We start from the raw sequence: 15,610 nt of genomic DNA, 5'->3' as shown, positions 1-15,610 counted from the left end.
ACAAGGAGTGACACCCGCCATCTTGGTTCTTATTCAAGATTTCGCACTCGGTTCGTATAACAGCTCGATATTGCATGAAATATGAATGTCACTTATTTGAACCTATTGGCACCTGCTAAACAAACCATAGGCTAAACAATTATATTCATCTGTTGTCACCTAACTTCATATTTATCTTAAAACAACCATCAAATGTCACCTGGGGGCACGGGTGGCCCAGTCGTCTAAGGCGCCGCGATTCGCTGTGCAGAGTTGCGTCCCCTGGACACGCCAGAAACCTATGATTGTGGGTTCGAATCCCGGTTCGCCCCAATTATGTTTCTAGGTTTGTCAGCACCATACCCGTGCTCGTGGGTTTCACCGAAGTGGTAAACGTCTGAGACCTGCATCACTTCGGGCTTTCCTCCCACATTAAGCTGACATGTTAAAAGCGGCGTTAAACCCAACTCACTCACTCACTCACTCAAATGTCGGCACTCGTGAAGAGCAACTTCCTCGTGGTGAGTGCTGGGTAGCGCTAATAGCTCTTCCCCCGTGTGGAACCGGGGCAGAATATTTCCACAGCACCCCATTGCTGGTCGTAAGAGGCGACCGAATTGGGCAACCTGTTTGCCGTGGGTTGCGTCCCTGTGTCGGTGGAGGAAGGGATTCTGGTGGTTGAGGGCACTGGGGGCCAGGAACAGTGTTCCTTTTGCCCAACACACCACTTTGACCCTAACTTCACCCAGACGGGTGGTAGAATGGGCCCCGGTTTTATCAATCGGCTGGTCACGCCATGCCCTGTGCATGGTCCGCTTTGATGTTGACTATATATTTACTAATATTCCACACAATTATTTTCATTTGATTTTAATATAACATTATCAGCCCTGATAGACACAAAAAGCTCAATATGTACAAGCAACTGTAGGCAAAATGTACTGCTGTATGATTATCAAAACCAGTGGATTGAAATCAACTGTTTCTCTTGCAGTATAGTTGTGAGCTTACATAAGTATTCGTGGATAATAGTCTTACAGTCAGAGAAAGGTGATTGTATTTAGTCAGAAATAAACTGTGGACAAGCTGTTTAGCACAAATAATGTCTACATTTGGATAACTTTGTACATAGTATCCTAGGTAGACGTTGGTGCTCTACCGGATATTACTCTTATGACAACACACAAGTCCGTCTGTGGGTCCACAACGTTTATTCGTGATCTTAATATGTGTATATAACTACATAGTAGTATGGCCAAGCAGGATCTCTGAGGCATAAGAGAGCCAATCTGCCTAGCCGCTGTCCGAGGGTCAAGTCCGTGCTAACAGAAAGCGTACTATCTTTAACCCTCACTGTCAGACTGCAATGTATCGTGTTACGTTACATACATGGTCAGCCTGCAGTATCCCGCACCTCATCCACAAAGTTAAGCTTCAGTGGCCAACCGGCCATTCTCTGGCATTAACTACAACCCGCTGACCCGCACATGCCTCTGTGCTGCTGGCCTTGGTAATGATACCCCAGCTGCTGTAATAATTTGTATTGACAGCACTTTGTTTATTTAAATAGATATTATAATCAACTTACTTAATTAAGGGAATATATACAACGTATATACACTCCCTGTTAAAACATATGGACGCCCTGTTAAAACCTATATACCCTGCCAAACTGCCTATGATATACACCATGCTGTATCGATCTTTTTCGATTTAGAAAAAGCTTACGATACAACATGGAAACATGGTATTTTAAAAGATCTTCATGTTTTTGGATTGAGAGGCCGTCTGCCTCAATTTATATCCCAGTTTTTAACAGACAGGCAATTTCAAGTCCGAGTGGGTACAACCCTGTCTGATCATTATAATCAGGATCAGGGTGTCGCAAAAGGCAGTATTTTGTCTGTCACTTTATTCAGTATAAAAATTAACAGTTTGTCAAAAGTTTTAAATGATTCAGTTGATGGATCACTTTTTGTGGATGATTTTAATCTATCTTGTCGTGGTAAAAAAATATGCGCACAATCGAAAGTCAATTACAATTATGTCTTAATAAAATTAACAAGTGGTGTCTAGAAAACGGGTTTAAATTTTCCAAATCAAAAACTAATTGTATACATTTCTGCAGAAAATATAAGCCACATAAGGACCCTGAACTATTTCTGAATGGCACTCCTATCAGAGTTGTTAAGGAGGCCAAGTTCTTGGGACTTATTTTTGATAACCACTTAACTTTTCTTCCACATATTAAATACCTAAAAGCTAAATGCCTGAAGGCACTCGACTTATTGAAAGTAGTTTCTAATTCAAAGTGGGGAGGGGATCAAACAACTCTCTTACACTTATACAGGTCACTAATCCGTTCAAAACTTGATCATAGCTCCTTCGTCTATGGTGGAGCCTGTAAAAGTAATTTACAAAAACTCGATACCATCCATCATCAGGGCCTGAGGCTTTGCCTTGGAGCTTTTAGAACGTCTCCCATTCACAGTCTCTATATAGAAGCAGATGAGCCTTCTCTTAAACAACGCCGATTAAAATTATCTTTACAATACATCACTAAATTATATTCTAATCAGTCCAATCCAGCTTTTGATTGCATATTCAATTCTCTCTACGAAGATCTTTACAATAATAAATCAACACTTACTCCACCACTCGGAATCAGAATAAAATCTGCAATATCAGCTTCTAATATTCAACTCCAAGATATAGCTCCTACTAAACTTTTCTCGTCTCCTCCTTGGCAAATGGTGAAGCCAGAAGTAGATCTTACATTAACAATACTAAAGAAATCAGACACTAACGACTTAATTTACCATCAAGAATACAGTCAATTAAGAAAAAATTATGACACTTATAAATCTATATTTACAGATGGATCCAAGGATGGTGGCACAGTTGCAAGTGCCACCGACATTGGATCCAGAACAATCTCTTCACGTTTACCTGATAACAGTTCAATATTCACTGCAGAAGCAAACGCCATTTTTACAGCACTTAAATATATCAGTAATCAATCTAAACATAAACAATTCATACTGTTTTCAGATTCTCTTTCATGCCTTCAAGCAATTAAAAATATGTTATCAAAACATCCACTTTTAATCCAAATTCTTGAGTTATTAAATGATCTTGCTACTGGCCAATATGACATCGTCTTTGTTGGTTACCAAGTATCACACTTAGTGTTGGATGATCTAAGTGATGACTTCGGCATGAACAACACAAGTCCGTCTGAGGGTCCACAACTGTTTATTTAGACGATGGTTGTCGTGCTACGTCTAAACTCTCCCAGACCTCTTGTCTGGTCACTTATATACCCAGGGTCGTCAGCTAAAATCGTTTGTCTCCAAACGCCCTGCATCTGGTCAGTGGCTTTGTCATTAATATGATAATTCTTATTAATCTCCAACTCGGGTTCCCCGTCTCCTATCGATCTTGGCTTGGCATGGCGATTGTCCGCCACGCGACACGCTGTCGGCCCATCTGTGGCGGTGACTAGGGGACAAAGGTGACTACGGTTCTCCACTGACCAGTGCATTAGTAGGGGCAGCAATTTAGATAATTAGTGAGATGCCATCTGGCCTCTCTTTACCCTTGATTCATCTCCGTTGTCCGCCACGCGACACGCTGTCGGCCCATCTGTGGCGGTGACTAGGGGACAAAGGTGACTACGGTTCTCCACTGACCAGTGCATTAGTAGGGCAGCAATTTAGATAATTAGTGAGATGCCATCTGGCCTCTCTTTACCCTTGATACATCTCCCCGCTGTGACGTAAGGACGTTTCCATACGTCCTAATGAGGGGTGGTAATCAATTGAGCGTGAGGACCCTGAGTTTGCCTAAATACTAATAACACATTTAACTGTATGGACATGGCATAGGACATTATTATGTATAGGAATACATGGTATAGGTGAAAATTAACAGTTGTATATATGACAGACATAAGTCTATAGGAAACGGTATCATGTGCAACATGATGTGGACCCGTATTTATCAATTATGAACTAATAACATTTGTACAAAAATTATACATTCTACCTACGACGAAGTGGTATATCAAGTATTTAAAATGTGTGTTAGTCCAATGAGGTATATGCGACAAACCCTCATTAGTGTTTTTGATAATGTTGATAAAATGTACATGAATCAGTGGTGTGTAAACTGTGTGTGGAGTGCAATGATGTATATGCGACAGGCCATCATTGGTGTGTATTTGTGTTTGCGGGAACGGATCGGCCATTTGGGTACGAGGGTGGATGTTTGGGTGTCTTGTTGGTATGAACTTTTAAACCGGGGCGCCAATGGATGGATACAGTCTTTGTGTGTACTGGGGTGGGGGAATAACGTTGGTTTTTTTTGCCTGGCCGGTCCCCTCAATTGCTTTGAGTGGGTAATGAACCTGGGCATGTAGGATATACAAATGGATAACATAACGCCACTTTATGATGCGTCTTAATTTCTTCGCGTTTATTTTCGATATGGTTACGTCGGAGGGTAGGGGAAGGCTAGTTCTGGAGGAGATATTCACCACCAACAAGTTGTTGTCCGGCCAGGTGATTGTCACTTGATCGGAGAACAACTTGGGTGTGCGGTGGATGGCAACTGAAGTGGAGGAATAGTGGGGGTTGGAGAGAGACAGGACCAGGGGTGGGGCGTTAATGTCGGCTATTTTTACACAAATCGAGTCATTTCCTGATGAAAAGCATAATATTACTGATGAGTATACTCTCGTTTTTATTCTGTAAATATAGAGAACTAGGAATATGGTGGTGATAAACATAATAACCAGAATGACGATTTCGAGCTTGAAATAGGACAGGACCAGGTCGGTAATAGAAGGGGTCGAAGTAACCGCAGGGGCGGGTGTGGTGGGGGCCCAAACTAACATGTTGGGCGTTGTCGTAACTGCTACTGCTGTTATACCGCGGGCTAGGAGCTGAACTCGTAGCATACCGATTCTGCGATTCATGGAGAATAGTAGGAAGCCAAATACAATCAATATACCCCATACTGCTACATTCAGGTAATCGAACGGGTCGGTCCAGTCGAACGTGGACGACTCATTGCCTAGTGATTTTATGAAAAGTGGGTCCGTCGGATCAGTGTAAATGATTTGATTGGCCTTGGCTTGAGCGACCACGTGTTTCAAGTTGACACTGATGCGTTTGTCCGTCTTGATGATATTTTGGAATGTTGAATTAGCCAAACGGATGGTGGCGGTCCTGTACCGGACCGGCTCCTGCGCTAGCAGTGCCGGGATTGTGTTTCGAATCTGATCGGCATTGAAGAAATGACGTAAAAAAACGATATTAGTTGGGTATCTAAGATTGGTTGTATTGTCATGGGTTTGTCAATTGTTCAAACGGGGAGGAATAGTCATATTGTTTGCGTGAATCGAGCAGGAGCAATACAGCGACGATGTACACAGACTACAACCTTTATGGACACTTACTCTATTCGGACACTTGAAGGTGATATTTTTCACATTTTGCATCACCACTGTGCCTGATCGCAGTTCGAACATGTCTGTCATAGTACCGTTTGGTAAGAAGTGGAAATTGCATAATTTATGAACAAGGTCGATGTCATTTAGGAACAGGGACAAAGTACAGGTAGCGGAAGAAAACATGGATTCTGGGGTTAGTATATCACAGTGTATGTGTGAGTTGCCGTTGCATCGTTGCATCGCTCGAACTGGTGTGTTTGGAATTCGACAAACTTTTGACTATCCATGGAAATGGCAATGTACGGAACCACGTTCCTCACTATTGTAGCGTGTGGGGAGTCAACATGAGTTGGGAGGGAGAACGTCGAGGTCCTATATACTTTCAGAATTGTAGTATCTGATACGACCGGTATGAGTAGGGTCACAAACAACATATTGTTGTGGCGGGCTAGGTGTACATCGACATCGGTGTAGTACATCGTAGCATCAGTATAACGTAGTTGAAAGGCAGGGTAGGTTGAGTATAACTGTTCGGTAATAGAGATGATTGTTGATAGTAGTGTTGGTAGTGGTACAATATTTGGAGACAATCGGCCTCGTAATAACTGAAATATACCTGTTAGCAGTGTTTTGGATTGCGCATGCACTAGCGTGGCGAGTTGATTTTCTCTGCCTACCATAAGTAGTAACGTAGAGAAGTATGTTTCGTACCATTTCACCTCTCTGAGGGTAAATGCACGCCCGTCTTGACAATTTGGTTGTGGTTATGCTTGATAGCTTTGACTCTATTGTCAAAACGGATATTTGTCTGTCATGTAAGATGCCATGTGGTGTTGTGATGTGTTGAAGCCAACGTCACGGAGGTGTACCTGTGATGCGAGGAGTTAAATGTGGTCTGTGACTATTTTTAGGTCGCGCTCTGTTGCGAGGCCGAATGCACCCTTGGCTAACTGACCAAGCCAAGGTAGTAAGCTGCGCGTGTGGCGTTTTTTTGTTTTAATTTCGGGTGTGTCGGGTATCAGTGTTTTGATTAATTTGATTGTGTTTTCTAAGTCTTCGTTTGCTTGTGCATGTAATTTACGTACGAAAGTAAGTATGGAGCTTACGTGGAAGTGTGTGTATTGCATGTCGTGTTTTCGTCGTTTAGGCATGATGGGATTTCATATGGCCTGTTGGGTAGGTATGGTTCCGGTAATTCTAAAGCGAATGTGTGTGTCCAGGAGTCGTTGAATGCCGTGAGTTTCCCTCTTTCTGAGAATAGGGTCCCGTAGTGCAGACTGTCATGGTCCTGACCCTGTGTACTACAGATTATGGTCAGCAGCAGCGACCACGCCTGCAAGTGCATCATCCTGCATAAAAATGTAGATATTTCTAAGTGACGGGTGGTACAAATAAATAAAAAAAATAACTGGTTATATTAAGTGTGTTCACAGGGTATAGGTCCATTATAGGTCGTTTGTCACAGGCGCTCTTTATAGTGCTCTCAATGCACTCATTCATCCTCAAGTTACTACACTACTAAACACATCCCTTGTGTTAACTACTCTCCTATAGCTACGGACATTACCTGTATCTGACGTCTTCAACTACACAAATTTTCCTTAGGTTAGCTGGCCCTATACTACCGGGACTTATAGGAGAGTGAATGATCGCTCTAAACACTCTCCAATGGGTATCGAGCACGCCTGTGGGCCTGTCCGTGATCAAGAGACAGGTAGACGGTGGAATCCATCAGCTAACCCTGCCGCAGAGCAACATGACACCTAGTGTCTCTCCAGGGCCACAGACAATGGCGTGATGGCTCTTTTGTCTGCGGTTGTCCTGTACCTGTTTCTTCACAGCTGACACCACCCACTCTCTCTCTCTCTCACTAAACTACTACAACTGCATCGTTCTCACTACAACTACTGGTGTCTCTCCAGGGCCACAGACAATGGCGTGATGGCTCGTTTGTCTGTGGTCTGCCTGTACCTGGTTCCGACAGCTGACACCTCACTTCACTCATAACCCATTCTCAAGCATAGCCCTTATAGTTCTCGCACGCACTCAAATTTCATAGTATGAGTTTTTAACTCCATACTATTCCATTTGGCTTTCACGCTCTCTGTCCTAACTTTCACACTTTGGGACCTATACCGTGTCACCTACTGTTTCAGGTATTTCACTATGACTTAGTGGATTTGGTCTGGTTTGATTAGGACGGTGTATAAGTATATTAAACTATGTACGCGTACCTTACCGTGCTGGATTTGTCAAACTAGGCGATAATCATCATTTGCATTTGGTGTATATAGTGTGTGTTCTCGTTCGTATATCTTGTACCGTGTAGTATGTGTGTACTTATATGCGCTGATAGATACATGGTTGGTCATTGTTCAGTTGATTTGCGTCTATATAACATAAAGATATTTGCAATATTACAGATATGTACAACGTAGGTGTCATTATGTACACGTGATTTGCTTCACTCGCTTACACATTATGTACACGAGATTTGCTTCACTTGCTGACAGTTTCTGCCTTTGTTTTTGATGCCTGTTTTTGCGCAAGCTGTTTTTGCTTGCTTTTAAGAGTGCACTTTGCGCAATAATCTTCGATGATATAGGTTGGTATTTGGGCCTGGGATACCCATTGTGGGGTGGAATTTTTGAGGTATTTTACGCGAAAATATTGGAGACCCCCAATGCGCTTTGCGGCCAGGAGTTGCTCTATAAACGGGTCTGAAGACAATGGCTCCTCGTTAGTGGGCATATCTGGGACAGTGTTCTATCTACGTTTGAGAACGGAGAGTGGAACATCGTCGTCAGGGTCCCAGCTCTGATCAACTGAGCTAGTGGCGTCGGGTAGCAGCGGCGCATTTGCTGATTGGTGTGCATCTGGGCTGTCTGGGGAAGCATTCCTGGTCGGGGGGTTTGCTGGAGGACCCAGCTCGAGTGGGAGTGGCGGAGGGCGGCTATCTTCCCCGACGTAGGGTCTCAGGAGATTGGCGTGAATGGCTGCCTTAAGGGGTTTGTTTGTCCGACATTGTCTGAGGAGGTAATTTGGGGTTTCATATGCAAATATGATGTAATATGGGCCGTCCCATGGGCGTTGGAGTTTACGGCTGAGGTGGGCTTTTAGATTGCCCTTTTTTAGCCATACCTTCTGCCCTACCATGAAGGTAGGGGTTTGTGCCTTTTTGTCATATCTGGCTTTGTAGGCGGCTTGTGCTGCCTGGACATTTTGCGTGGCTATGTTTCGTGCCATCTCCAGGTTATCCAGCAGTTCTCTCAAGTCCGTCTGTGTTCTTACTGGCAGAGTCTCAGGGATTGGTTGTAAAATATTGTATATTGGCATACGGGGCTCCCTGCCGAACAGCATTAAGTAGGGAGAGTACCCCGTAGCGTTAATGGTGGAGAATGTAGGGCCACGCCTCTTTCGCGTCTTCACAGTATGTTCTGATTGACTGTGAAATCACAGCATTCATGCGTTCAACTGCGGCATTGCACTGAGCATGAAATGACGATGTTTTGAGGCGTTTAACCCCCAGTATATTGCATAACTCAGACATGAGTTTGGATGTCATTTCCGTACCTCGATCGGTAAGGATTGCGCGAGGGCATTAGTATCTGCATATGATATTATCGAACAGAACCGATGCTACTTCTTTGCTCATTTTGGTTTTTAGTGGAAACGCTTCACACCACCGTGAGGCGGAATCGACACAGACCAGGACATACTGGTAGCCCTCTGTCTGCTGTTTTTGTTAGTTTACCAATAAGGTCGATCGACCATCGGTCAAAAACCTCGACGAATGGCAGAGGTCGGAGTGGGGCGGAGTGGTAATGAATATACCTCTTCGCCGCTTGACAGGCTGTACATGAGCCGACCCACATTTTGACAAATTGGTACATATTCGGCCAGTAGTACTTGAGTCTAATTGACGCATAGCACCTGTCCACTCCGAGGTGAGAGGACATGAAACTGTCATGGTAAGCCTTCATGATTTCGGGGTGTAGTGGAGCTGGTATGCATAACTGGCGGAAACACCGTTTGGGATAACCTCCTTGGTCCTGTGGGGTATAGTGGTTGATGAGGAGGCCTTCATCCATGACATAATCAGGCGCTTGTAACAATACTCAGCGAGCTAACTTGTCGTCATCTGGGAGTGCATTGTCTGAGAGATATCTGATTATATCTGCAAATGCTGTGTCCCGCTGTTGGAGTACAGCCAGGTTGGGCTCTGAAATGCCCACTGCTTTACAATAATCCACCGGGGACTGGTTGAAGTCCCTGTCGGGGTTGTCGTCAGCATTGGAATCTGATTGAGAGGGTGTGATTGTATGCAATCCTAACGCTTCCTGATCGTCGTATGGTACCGCTGCGGCGTACGAACGGCGACTCATGCCATCTGCATTCCCATTCTTTGGGCCCGGAACATAGTGGATGTCAAAGTCATACTGGCTCAGCATGAGAGACCAGCGACCCAGTTTGCCTGTAGCATCTTTGATAGATTTTAGAAATTGTAGGGCTGAGTGATCCTTGATGACGGTGAATTTGTTATATAACAAATAGGCCCTAAAGTGTTTAATACCTTCAACAATCGCTAGACACTCCTTTTGGGTAACAGGGTATAATCTTTTCGCTTTATTGAGGCTTTTGCCACCAAAGGCTATAGGGTGTTCCTGGTGATTGTCGTCAATTTGCGACAATACCAAACCTACACTGCTGTCGCATGCATCGCATGCTAAGACGAACGGTTTGTCAAAATCAGGGTATGCTAGTACAGGGGCAGAGGTCAGGGTCTGTTTCAGGTGGAGAAATGCTTTCTCTGCGTCCACGCTCCATGTGAAATTCACCTTTTTGTGGAGTAAGGCATGCAAGGGGCAAGCGGTCGATGCATAACCTTTAATAAATTTCCTATGATAGGATGTGAGGCCAAGGAATGCCCGCAATTCTCGGATGTTTGTGGGGGTAGGGTATGATTGTACGCTAGCCACTTTACTGGGATCCGTAGAGATCCCTTTTTTCGAGATCTCTTTTACAGCAAAGTTGCATTTTGAAGGTTTAAGCTTCATTCCAGCCTCCCTAAACTTATTGAGCACTGCTTCTAAGTGAAGGAGGTGTTCCTCGAAGGAGGAGCTGTGTATCAGCAGGTCATCCAAGTAGGTTAAGACGTACTTGTATGACATTCCCGAAAACAGCGATGACATTATAAATGCAAAGCAACTGGGAGCATTGACAAGTCCAAAGGGCATGACCTTAAATTGGAACTGTCCGTGGCCTGGCGCAATGAAGGCCGTTTTCTCTCGACTGTCTGGGGACATGGGTATTTAGTGATAACCACTCATCATGTCCAAAGAGGAGAAAATGATTGGGTGGCTATTTCCGAGAGACATCAAGGATTCATCAATATTTCCGATAGGGAAATGCTGCACAGAAGTTATGCGGTTAAGCCCGCGAAAATCGATGCAAAATCGCGTATCTCCTGATTTCTTTTTAACTAGTAAAACAGGGGCAGACCAAGGGGAAAAGGATGGTTCGATGATGTCATTATCTAACATATCCTTAATATGAGTGTCCAAGTCATGTCTGTGTTTGGGATGTACTGGATAGGGGCGTTTTCTGACTGGTTTACTGTCACCTGTATCTATTGAATGTGAAAAAAGGTGAGTTCTGCCTAATTCAGTAATGTCCTTTGCAAAACAGTCACGGTGGCGTCCAATAAAGGTCAACAGTTTCTGTTTTTGTTCTGAGGACAAGTCAGCTTGGGACAGGTCAATGTTGAGGTCAGCCGCTTGTTGCCTCAGTTCATCATCAGATCGTCTGTCGGTCACGGTAATGTGATTAATACTGTGCGTGTTGTTTGGGGTATCCCTGAGGGGGCCTAAGTCAAAGGTGTCGTCAAAATGTTCGAACACCGCGATGGGTGTGTTGGCTGGTAAGGTGATGTTCTTTTCAGTGGGGTTAAGGAGGCGGTATGGTACCTGGGAGTTGATACACGTCACAACACAATGGCTACCAATGACCTTGTGTGACTGGGTCAGGGTAGTCAGTGGGTGAAGAGTACCCGAGGTGTCTAAAGGGATGTCAGGGGGCACGTCCATCATCATGCATAGTTCTGATCGAGGGGAATGTGGACAGTCTTGGGACACCGGGCAATCAGGGCATCATCAGGGATTGGGGTTAAGAAAGGCGTCTCCATCAGTCCATTAGTGAGACAAAGTCTGTTGTGAGAATAATCTAGAGAGGCATCATGTTCTTTGAGAAAGTCAAGACCCAGTAGCATATCTTGCTGTAAGGCATCTACTACATAAAATTTGTGAGTCAGGAGAAGGCCAGCAATGTCTAGTACTAACTCAACTGACCCAGGTACGTTCAGAACGGTGCCATCCGGACCTGCTAACTTAGTGTCTTCTCCTGAGAGTAGTGGGAAACTGTGTGATCCCCCTAGCCGTTCATATTGTGATAGCCCAATACAACTAGCACACGCCCCGCTATCAACAAGGGCTTTAATTGATGTAGTATTAATTTTGACTACAATAATACTGTGAGTGAGTTTTGTTGTGGGTGGTGTGGGGTCAAGGTCATTATCGTCGAGATGCCTCTGATCAACTGAGGGATTGTGCGTTGGCTCAGCTATGAGAGGCACCTGGCATCATGCCCTGCTTTGTCGGGGGAAGGGACATGTCCTGATTACATGGCCTAATTGGGTGCAGTTGTAACAACGGAGGTGTTGTGCGCGACATTCTTTAGGGGATGAATGAAAATATCCACAACTCTTGCAGCGAAATGTTTGTGGGAAGCGATTTGGCGTGTTACCTCTCGGAAACGAGTTAGGGAGCCGGGGCGGGTTCTGGTAATACTGAGAAGGGCGCGGTCGGTATTGGAGAACACGTTGCTGATGACTATGATCGCTATACTGATGGTAAGATTTGGGACCAGGGCCATCTATGAGGGGATTAGTCATTGTTTGACCATGTGGCTGGGGAACATAGCTGGAGGCGATGGCATTAACCTGTCCTGCTTGCAGTGCACTGACTTGGGAAGAGAGGGCATTAATTGCGGACATTAGTTGATCTGATTTGGGGTCAGTCAACCCTGACGTGGCGTCCGCTATTTCCGCACTTTCAATTACTTGTTCTAAGCTGTCATGGGCATGGGTGAGGATAAACTGGCGGATGTGGGGCAGGGATTACGTAAAATTAGGTCCTTTACATAGGGGTCCTCGTTGCGGTGCAGTAGTTCCGCCTCGTGCCTTATGGACTTAAGAAAGGCTGGGAATGTTTCACCAGACCGTTGTTTCCTATCTTATAAGGCATTTTGGCGTGTTAAAAGGCTTATGGAGGATGGAGAGTAGCGGCGGAGAAAAGCAGTTCTTAATTCGGGCCAAGACATGTACAACGTGTTTTTTGTACCTTCATACCTTTCTGCCGCTAGTTGGTTAAGGTAGAGGGGAAATATATCAATATGATCTTCCTCTGTATAATGTTGGGCTGAGGAGAATTTCTCATAACGTTTCAACCAAGCCGCTGCCGCTATTGTATCTTTGCCATCGTACATGGGGAGTGGGAGGCGGGAACAGTTAATTGCTCTAGATAATGGGCACTCGTGAAGAGCAACCTCCTCGTGGTGAGTGCTGGGTAACGCTAATCGCTCTTCCCCCGTGTGGAACCGGGGCAGAATATTTCCACAGCCTCCCATTGCTGGTCGTATGAGGCGACTAAAATGGGCAACCTGTTTGCCGTGGGTTGCGTCCCTGTGTCGGCGGAGGACGGGAGTCTGGTAGTTGAGGGCACTGGTTCCTGGAACTGTGTTCCTTTGCCCAACACACTACTTCGACCCTTACTTCGCCTAGACGGGTGGTAAGATGGGCCCGGTCTTATCAATCGGCTGGTCATGCCAGGCCCTGTGCGTAAAATTGTATCTGCACACCTGTGTTGTAATTTAATGTATATTTTGGTCTTGGTCATGTTAAACTTGTATGTACTCACAATTTGTGATGGAATTAATTGCCTAGAGTCTTATGCCAGAAGGCGGTGGCTCATGGGCCAATCTGGTGATGTTGACCTCCGAGTAATGTATGTCTCCAATTTCTTGTCTAGGGCAGAACCAGTCTGACATTGAATTGGTAGATAAATATAGCTATTCGTGTCTTATTTGCTGGAGTATAACAACCCTGTATCCCTGGTGTTTGCATTCTGGATATCCGGTGCAATGTAACACTGTCCTTGTTGACACTCCATGGTGGGTGGGGAGCAGGGTTGCTGAATACTTTTCTTTCACCATGGCTTCTAATCATCCTGGTTCAAAGCGTAGACATATAGAATTAGGCTCATCTGATGAGACAGCTGCAAATATTGATTCTTGGGCTCGTTTCCTTGTGATCGAGGCTAAAGATCATGAACCCATCAAACTGAACCCCTTTGCCATTTCTAAAGCCATTCAAGGATATTGTGGAGAGGTTAAAAACGTGACACGACTTCGCTCTGGCTCCCTTCTTGTTGAATGTGTAAGGAAACAACAATCAATCAATCTGTTATCAATCAGTCAATTTGCCAATATTGAGGTTGTTGTTTCTGAACACAGGACACTCAACTCCTGCCGAGGCATTGTCCGTGACAGGACTCGTTCTTTGTCGGACATGTCTGAACAAGAAATTGCTGAAGAGCTTCAAACTCAGGGAGTATCTGCTGTTAAACGTTTCTCCCGCAAGAAGGACGATTCAACTTTTGAACCAACGAATACGTACTTGTTTACGTTTGCCAGATCTTCTATCCCACAATCAATTAAAGCTGGATACGTCAACATCGGAGTGGAGGTGTATGTCCCCAATGCACTCCGATGCTTTAGATGTCAACATTTTGGCCATGGCTCTAAGTCCTGTACTCGTTCTGTGGTTTGTCAACGCTGTGGCGACAACCATGAGAGTACTGATTGCCAACAAGCCCTCAAATGTGCGAACTGTGATGGCAAACATATGGCTTCCTCCAAATTCTGCCCTATTTGGCAAAATGAATCAAAAATACTAAAGATAAAGTGTGAAAAAAACATTACTTTTGGAGAAGCAAGACAACTGTTCAAGTCTCAATCACCACCTCAGTCGACACTAAATTACTCTGCTGCTGTCTCAAAGCCAGTCCAATCTTCATCTGTCTCGTGTCAGACAGAGTTGACATGGGTCAAATCTGATCGACCCCTGGCGACTGCTCCTGCCATCGAGCATGACAAATCTGATGCAAAAACAACAGCACCACCTTCAACTTCTCAGGCAGCGAGTCAGACTCCACCTGAACCAACAACAACTGCAAATGTCAAGCGGTCAAATCGGGAAAGAAAAAAGTTGGGTAAAAAACAATTACCAAGGAATCCCTCTCCTTCAGAGGTACCTCTTCAAAACTCCTATAGTGCTCTGGACATGGAAGTAACACCATCGTCTGAGAATTCTGGTAGGAGTTCTTCCTCCTCACTTTCGCGTGAGAGATCCCCTATTGAACCACCATGATTCATTCGCCTAATATACTTCAATGGAATTGCAGAGGACTAAGAAAGAATTTTAATGACTTACAATTGTTAGTTCAAGATTATAACCCGTCAGCATTATGTCTCCAAGAGACATACCTTAAGCACACTGATACGTTTGATCTCAGGCAGTACAACTGTCATCATTCATTTTCTCCTCCAGGTGATAAAGCGACCGGAGGCTCTACTATTTTAGTCCGACAGAACGTCATTCACAGTCCTGTACATTTAAATACTAATCTTCAAGCTGTAGCTATCCGTATTACTTTGCACATTGCATTTACTTTGTGCTCTTTGTATATCCCACCTTCATCTGCTCTTCGACAGTCTGATCTACAGAATCTATATGATCAGCTCCCTAGGCCCTGCATCATCATGGGCGATTTAAACGGGCATAACCCTCTGTGGGGAAGTGCAAGTACAAACAACAAGGGGAGAGTTATTGAAGATTTTGTTTCTGATAATGGTTTATGTCTATTTAATGATGATTCAAACACCTACTTACATCCTGCTACTGGAACCTATTCTGCCCTTGATCTGTCCCTCACAGATTCAAACATTTACAATGAATTTGAATGGTCTGTGCATGACGACCTGTGTGGAAGTGATCACTTCCCTACTGTCTTAAAAACTGTAACATCGGATGATGACCTGACTTCATCACGATGGAATTTT

The 15,610-nt window shown here is 44.5% G+C and overlaps 1 protein-coding gene across 1 annotated transcript; it reads left to right on the top strand.

The window, feature by feature from the left end:
- The first annotated feature begins 13,700 nt into the window (after positions 1-13,700).
- Positions 13,701-14,918, top strand: LOC125379301. The gene has a single exon (XM_048395576.1). It carries the CDS (start codon positions 13,701-13,703, stop codon positions 14,916-14,918), a length of 1,218 nt encoding a protein of 405 aa, XP_048251533.1.
- Positions 14,919-15,610: the final 692 nt, after the last annotated feature.

Source organism: Haliotis rufescens, unplaced genomic scaffold (assembly GCF_023055435.1).
Source record: "Haliotis rufescens isolate VD_foot unplaced genomic scaffold, xgHalRufe1.0.p SCAF_14, whole genome shotgun sequence".
Classification (NCBI taxonomy): Eukaryota; Metazoa; Mollusca; class Gastropoda; order Lepetellida; family Haliotidae; genus Haliotis; species Haliotis rufescens.
This window is presented reverse-complemented; position numbering and strand designations above follow the sequence as displayed.

Bases quoted from the DNA above. Each gene is read 5' to 3' on its own strand.
- LOC125379301 (XM_048395576.1), top strand. From the start codon at position 13,701: ATGGCTTCTAATCATCCTGGTTCAAAGCGTAGACATATAGAATTAGGC.